At 47.6% G+C, this 7,956-nt stretch overlaps 2 protein-coding genes and 1 pseudogene across 2 annotated transcripts; 2 read left to right on the forward strand and 1 right to left on the reverse strand.

Annotated features, from left to right (window-relative positions):
* The first annotated feature begins 368 nt into the window (after positions 1–368).
* Positions 369–1,959, forward strand: LOC119328103. The gene has a single exon (XM_037601137.1). The coding sequence runs from the start codon at positions 387–389 to the stop codon at positions 1,815–1,817; it is 1,431 nt and encodes a 476-aa protein (XP_037457034.1). The 5' UTR covers positions 369–386; the 3' UTR covers positions 1,818–1,959.
* Positions 1,960–2,654: 695 nt separating this feature from the next.
* Positions 2,655–6,202, forward strand: LOC119333139 (annotated as a pseudogene).
* Positions 6,203–6,417: 215 nt separating this feature from the next.
* On the reverse strand, positions 6,418–7,739 carry LOC119334416. The gene has a single exon (XM_037606991.1). It carries the CDS (start codon positions 7,624–7,626, stop codon positions 6,607–6,609), a length of 1,020 nt encoding a protein of 339 aa, XP_037462888.1. The 5' UTR covers positions 7,627–7,739; the 3' UTR covers positions 6,418–6,606.
* Between the last annotated feature and the right edge of the window lie 217 nt (positions 7,740–7,956).

The raw sequence follows: 7,956 nt of genomic DNA on the forward strand, positions 1-7,956 counted from the left end.
CGGCAGTCACCGACATCAAGATTTTGGCGAGCAATTTTTGTTTTGTTCCTTTAGTCATGTTATTAGTTGTTTGTCGAATGTCGTGGCCCATAGCACAATTGTGTTTATCTTGCTGATGATTCTATTCTTTATAATGTAACCTTAGATTAGTATATAAACTTGAGTCATTTATTTTGGGGCAGAGGGAGTAGTATTTTGTGATCAATAAAGAGCGGCACTCTCTCAACAACAATGAAAAATTCAAGATGGCTCCGTAAGCTGGGTTGAGACTGAGGGCCCACCTGTAAGCGTGTCACTCTCAACTCTCTGCATCTCACCCTGTACCTTCTCCTTCCTCCTCCCGTACCTCTCCCCTCCCAACTCTTTCCGTATCCTCTGATCAATCCATGGAAGGAGCTCGGGTCACACAAACTCCAATGCCGCAAGACACGCCGACCTCCCCAAGGAGACCTCCGACGGCCACAGCCTCCTTCACAGGGGTCTCAGGCCAGAGCCCTCCCTCCCTGTTTCCACACACTCCCGTCGTCGCTGGCGGCCGTGCAGGCAAGGTGCTCGACGAAATGCCTCCTGACACGCCAAGGCTCGTCGTCGCAAGCCTCGAGCTGCAGCGGCGGTCGTGGGCGGACGTCCCGCCGGACATCCTCGGGATCGTGGCCGGCCGCCTCCCCTGCGTTGAGGACCGCGCCAGGATGCGCTCCGTCTGCGCCGCCTGGCGCGCGGCGGCGCGCCTCCACCGCCCGCTGCCGCCGCCGCTCCCCCTGCTCGTCCACGCGGACTTCTCCTTCTCCAGCTTCTCCCCCGACGGTGTCACGACGGGGACGCGTCGCATCCCCCTGCCCGAGGACGTGGCGGCCGACGATGTCCGTTGCGTGGGCTCGTTCGAGGGGTGGCTCGCCGGCGTGCGGCCGAACCAAGGTCGCTACTTTGGCGATGCCCAGTGCTTCTTGATGAACCCTTTCTCCCGGGACGTGCTCCATCTCCCGCCTCCCTCCGCGTCCTCTCATTTCGTCGATGCCCACAGTAGATCCCTGCCCATCATCGGTGGCTCTGGTGTGGTTGAGTGCACCATCAACGCCCCACAGTACGTGATGTCGTTCTGCAAGGTAATCTTGTCCTCCTCACCTGATTCTGGGTCCAAATGCATTGTGGCTGCCTTCTCGGTGCATCGGAACGGAGCCAAGCTTGCTCTCTGGCGGCCTGGCATGACGTCGTGGTGCGTGTGCCTTGGTGGCTGCATAAGCAAGTTCAGTGATATTACCTTCTACCAGGGCAAGATTTACGTGCTCAGCGAGCTCACCACAAATCTCTTTGTCATCGAGATAACAGATGACGACGACTCTGGGCTGATGGCTTCTCGTGTCGAGCGTTGTGTGGCCGAGAGGCCTGAGATCAAGGGTAGCTACACACAGAGGTGGAACTTGGTAGAATGGCATGGAAAACTGTTGTTTATCGCCAGACACTTAGGTGGCGGTGAAGGCTGGCACGATATTTGCAAGGTTGGAGTATATATGGTGGATTTAAGCACTAAACCTCTTCAATTCACTGAGATCAACACCTTGGATGGCGACTGTATCTTCATCAGCCCGTGCAGCAGCAAATCATTTCATGCGTCAGAGTATGAAAGGGTGGAAGGCAATGTTATCTACTTCATCGATGGCTATCTCTGCCATGCTAAAAATGGTCCCCTATTTGATAAGTTCATGTACAACTTGAGCGATGGTACATTTGCGCCATTTGCTGCAGATTTATCAGAGTGCAACTTTCAGGCACCAGATGGCAAGCCCATGAGTCAAACGTGGTTGTTTCCTTCTGAATGAACTGCAGCACAGCAACTCCGATGTTAATGAATCTTTAATGTATCAGAGATCCCTGATGCTGCTTGGCGCGTGGACCATTGTGTTTGCTTTTCAAGAACTGAAAAATAAAAACTAGTGTATGTTGTTGTCTAATTTGTGATTATTATGATGCTTGCCGACTTAAACTGTTTTAGTACTTCGTTTTCAAATTTCCATTTGGATCATCAGTTGATTCACATTTGTGGGAATCAGTAGTTAAGTGAGCAGTGGTTCTTCATATTAACTAGACTGTAGTGGTTCTGCAATTCCTCACCTATCCTCTTCCGGTCCTTTGGGTATTTCTGTCACTGGAGTAGAATTTCTACTAGTGGTTAATATAGCTAGTGGAGTGTTATATCTTCAAGTTTTATTCAATGGATTTCATTTGAATCTATGGAACTGCTTGCTTCCTTATTGAAGCATGGTATTATTAGGGATGAGCCTTTCAGTGCTGTTGATGCCCATACAGCAACAAGTCTCCTCAATATGTAAGCATCGTATCAGCACATGCAGATTGTATTAGTATTTGATTATGAGCTGATTTATAAATCTCTTATTTTGTATGACAACATTATGTCATGCCTTGTGATCTCGAACACTACTTATGATAATAAGAAATCCAAAGTACAGTGGCTATAGAAAGAAAGGAAGAGTTTGATTGCTTGGAGAAGGTATTCTTCTTGGTCGACTTTTTGCATAAAAATATTTAATATCACTAAAGAAAAATGTTTTATTTAAAACAGGGTATTTTATCAGATAAAACTGTTCCTTTGGTAACCCACCAAGTGGATTTTCTGCCCCTTATTTGACTAGTGAAAAATTTCGGCAGTTAGATGGGGAGGTTATTCATCTGCACCTTATCAAATTCTATTGGCAGACTGTCAACAATTTAAGGACCTTGTAAATGCACATAAAGATACCGTTGGTGATTCAAATCTTAACAGTATGGCCTCTCGAAGAGTAACGGAAATACCAAGAACAGCGACTGATAATATTCATGGAAACAGATATATGGAGGCTGTGAAGCCATCACCAGTAGATCACTCGATCAAGAGAGGAAAGAGAATCAGGGGATACAGGTCTTAAGCCTTATATGCTTTACCTGTGCCAGAACAAAGGCTTCTTGTATGCCTCTCTTTCTGTTATTTCTCACATAATTTTCTTAGCTGATCAAATTTCACAGAATTCATGTATGGCTGCTAATGTCCAAAATGCCCGTGTTAGTTTAGTACACTGAAGTTAATTTCTGTGTACATTGTTATCGGAGTCTGCACCATTTTCTTTGTGCTATCACGATCTTTGTTCCTCGTTGTTCTCGGAGTCCAGACTTCAAGATCCTTGTTTTCCCAGTTGCTCAATTCATTGTTCCATGCACCTATGTCCTTTTTTGATTCTACTCCTATAGGCAGGATTCTTAGCCGGGGTAAGAAAAGCCTGAAACAAATGACCGATATGGTAATTACAGTTCTGTTTCACATTCATTTTCTAATGATGGATTATCCCCTGCAGGTCTCTTCAGATTTGAGTATCATTGATCTTGATGTTCCATTTGCCTTCATGTTTACCTTTAGTGCCAGCTTAACTACATATAGCAATCTGGTAGTGTTGGCTGTTGTCACATGGCAAGTTCTGTTTGTATCGTCGCCGATGATAGTTTTGGCAATTCGGTTGCAGGTGATTGATCTAACTTTATTTCTGCATGGCTAAACTCCCTTTCTATTGTTATTTCATTTCCCGAATGATCTACTCTGCTGAATTTTCACCCATGGGGTTAATTTATCAGATGTTTTCTCACAATTCTGATTGAGTGAGATCTGTTATATTTGGTCTTCTAGAGGTACTATTTAGCCTCAGCTAAGGAATTGATGCGGATTAATGGCACTACCATGTCTGCCCTAGCAAATCACTTTGAATCGATTTCAGGGGCTATAACAATACGTGCCTTTGAGGAACAAGATCGTTTCTTTGCTCAAAATTTGGAGCTAGTCGACAAGAATGCTAGTCCATACTTTTATAATTCTGCAGCTACTGAATGGTTGATTCAGCGCCTGGAAACAATGAGTGCTGCGGTTCTTTCTTTTTCTGCCTTTGTCATGGTTCTTCTTTTTCCAGGAACTTTTAGCCCCGGTAAGTATCTTATCTGAAGTACTACAATCACAAGTTTCACATTTTTGAGAAAGTCATGGTTGCTTACAAGCTCTATGACTGCAAATATGTGCACTGAATTTTATAAGCATGCATCAGATGTGCAATGAATTTTATATGCACTGCGAAGAATTTGTTTTCCTCTCTTTTGATAGGTTCCTGGTATTGAGTTATGAAGGTTAAGCTTGTGATAAAAAAGCCTATTAGATAACCATGAATGGCTCAAAACCCTAGTGGTATATATATCCAACTTTCCCTTTAGCAACACTTTATATGCCCAATGTCTATGTGCCAAACTCATTGGAAATACAGTTATATAATATCATCCAGTTTATGAAGAAATTAACATTGCCCATCAGAAAACTAATTACTTCCGTTCATACTTGCGCAGGTTTTGTTGGAATGGCATTTTCTTATGGTCTTTCCCTAAATAATACTCTTGTTAACTCTATTCAAAGGCAATGCAGCCTTGCGAATCAAATAATATCTGTGGAAAGGGTGAACCACTACATGGACATACAAAGTGAACCAGAAGTTATTGAAGAAAACCGTCCGGCACCAGATTGGCCCCAAGTTGGCTGTGTGGAGCTTAGAGATTTGAAGGTAATCAAATTTAAACATGTACATGTACACTTGACCAGGTGAAACCCTTTAGAAATTCTAACAATTTTATGTGATTTATTTTCATTTGACAGATTAGGTACAGGGAAGACGCACCCCTTGTACTACATGGTATCACTTGCAAGTTTGAAGGTGGAGACAAGATTGGTATAGTTGGTCGAACAGGAAGTGGCAAGACAACTTTAATTGGTGCATTGTTCCGCCTTGTTGAACCTGCTGGAGGGAAAATAAGTATTGACTGTGGACATCACTACGATAGGCTTACATGACCTGCGTTCGTGTTTGGGCATCATTCCCCAAGATCCAACACTTTTTCAGGGTACAGTAAGATATAATCTGGATCCTCTTGGGAAGTTCTCAGATCAACAAATATGGGAGGTAAGGCGTGTAATATATCTACAATTTCAGAAAAATAAGCACCTTATCTAATCAGGATTAATAAACTGATTTATGGGGTCGTAATGACAAGTCGCCATTCTCTGTTATGGCATACATGCGTCTTAAAAGGAATCACTAAATTAGTTATATGCTATTGTGTTGCAGGTTCTTGACAAATGTCAACTTCTTGATGCCGTCCAGGAGAAGGAGCAGGGATTGGATTCACTTGGTAGGAGACCTCACTGTATCTATACATATATAAAATTTGGTCTCGCATTTATTTTAGGCCCCTAGCGAATTGGGCAAACATACAGTTCTGCTCTGGCCCTTTCAGAATTCAAAATGCATGTGCCTCTAAATCTGTCAAACTGTTAGTGGTACTAATCAAGATCTTGCCATACAGTTGCTGAAAACGGGTCGAATTGGAGCATGGGCCAAAGGCAGCTCTTTTGCTTGGGTCGGACGCTTTTGAGAAGGTGACGTATCTTAGTTCTTGATGAAGCCATGGCCTCTATAGACAACGCAACAGACGCCGTCCTTCAGAAAACGATCCGGACAGAGTTCAAATATTGCACCGTTATTACAGTCGCCCACCGTATTCCAACAGTTATGGACTGCGATGTGGTACTTGCAATGAATGACAGTATGTTTGTCTTATTACTGCCAACTTATTAGGACTGCATCATAGAGTTTTTTATTCCACACTGATGAGCTACATGAACACTTCCAGGGAGAGTAGTGGAGTATGACAAACCTATAAAGCTCATGGAAACTGAAGGATCTCTCTTCCGCAAACTGGTGAACGAGTACTCGTCGTACACATCGAACTGAAACAGTTAGGAGAGATCGTTGATGACGTGCGTTACTGTTCAAGAATCAGTTTCTCTGGAGATGTACAAGGACCAGTTTCAGGGAACGGGCATGTTTGGATCAGAAAGAAAAATCTCTTGTCATACTCCAGAGGAGCTCATTTATTTGCAATCTGAAGAAGATGCAGTGCCATCTTCCAGAAATTGCCTGGATTCTTTTAGTTATGTATTGCTACCTGAAATTTTGAGTAATATACTACAGTTTAGCTTATTATTTGTTGACCGTTGCCGCTCTTCACAAGCGCTGAAGCTGAACAGAGCAAATCCCAGAATAGTTCCTCGTTCCAGCAATCAAGCATACAAGTCTACAGTAATTGGGAAGAACTTCAAATCTGTAACCCTGCTCGAACTTGTTAGGAGAAGAAATGATGATGTATATAATTTGTATGTAGATTTAGTGACACCAAATAATGTGCATATTGGCATTATATTTCGGTCACAATTTTGAGTTTCGCTCTGTACTGGAAGTGGAGGGAGCATCAGAAGTTGAGAAGAGCAAATTATATGTAGAAATGAAGTAGAAAGTCCATTGCAATCTGCTACTAGTTCTCAGAGAACATGCAGTGAGATGTTGCTCCCAAGATGACCTATTTCGATGTACATTTTTAATCCGAGTTTACACAATATATCATATATAGAGTACTACAAAGTACTGTGTGTAATAATGTACAACAACAATACAAGTCTGAATATCTGATGCTGAGAAAAAAAAGTACACCTAGTTAAACCAGACGGCGACAGTGCGACCGGCGGAGGAGCTAGCGCCGCCACGCCAGCGGGCTCCCGTCCTCCAGCTCTGGCCGCGTCCTCACCATCTTCGCCACCGGCATCCGGCTCCCCCGCACCGCCATCCTCCCCAGCTCCTCCCCGGCGAGCGCCCGCAGGTCCATCTCCTCCCTCCTGCGCCTCCTGCTCCACCGCACCGCCGCGACCACGGTGGCCGCCAGGAAGCTCACCACCACCACCCCGCCGACGCCGGCCACCGCCATCCACGCCCACCACCGCTCCCTCACCGCCGCAGGCGGCGGCGGCGGCGGCGACGTCGGCGAAGGCGGTGGCGGTTGCAGCCGCACCGCCACGCCGTAGTGGCCCGTGCCGGTCACCGTGCACGCGGTGTCCGACGCCATGGCGTGCGTGGCCACGGCCTTGGCCTTCCCGCTCTCCACCGCGAAGGTCACGCACCTCGCCGCCGTGGCGTTGAACGGCGTCGTCCCGTTCGCCGCCGCATGCGCGAGGTCCCCGAACTCCACGCGGACGGGCGCGCCGAGCGCCCGGAGCCCGACGGCCCTGCTGCCGTTGTTCCCGGTCGACACGTCGTACGCGAGCAGCGCGGCCACGGGGGCGGCCAGCGCGTACCCGGGCGGCGCAGCGAAGAGCGCGCCGGAGGAGGAGTTGCCGAGGAACCGCTCAAAGACGACGTCGACGCGGCGGGCGAACGGGGACGGCACGACGCGGGGCGGCACGGTGAACCCCGCGGTGCCGGCGGCGGCGTCGGTGGCGTTGACGCCGTCGTCCCAGAGGGAGCTGCTCCGCACGCGCAGCGCCGAGGCCTGGACCTCGACGAGGCCGCACGGCGACGGGCAGGCCGTGAGGGGCACGCCCACGAGCTTGTCGGTGCGGTGGAGCAGCTCGAACGCGCGGTCGCGGACGACGTCCTCCACGGCGGAGATGTTGACGACGACGGCGGCGCTGCCGCGATCCTGGGCAGCGGAGCAATGATGATGCAGGAAGAGCGCGAGGAGCAGCAGCGACAACAAGGACGACGATGGGACCGCCATTGCTGCCTCTCTTTCTGGAGGGCTAGCGCCGTGGCGTGTGGCGGCGGCGGTAGGATGCCGCCATCTCGACGGAGGGCTCGAACGGCGGGCCGGATGGACGGAGCGAGCGGAGGAGGTGGCCAGAGCTACGAGAGGTTAATCACCAATGGAGGCAAATGATCTCCTATATTTAGGGGGGATGCTGGCTGTTAATTAGTACCAGCACTCAGATGAAATGCAGCATTATATTATCCTTTTTTTAACACAATATACAGACACACAGACACGCATACACTTATTTCTATGTGCCATGAACAAGTTTTACAGGATTTTAAAATTTAGAAAAAGATC

Source organism: Triticum dicoccoides, chromosome 7A (genome assembly GCF_002162155.2).
Source record: "Triticum dicoccoides isolate Atlit2015 ecotype Zavitan chromosome 7A, WEW_v2.0, whole genome shotgun sequence".
NCBI classification, from domain to species: Eukaryota; Viridiplantae; Streptophyta; class Magnoliopsida; order Poales; family Poaceae; genus Triticum; species Triticum dicoccoides.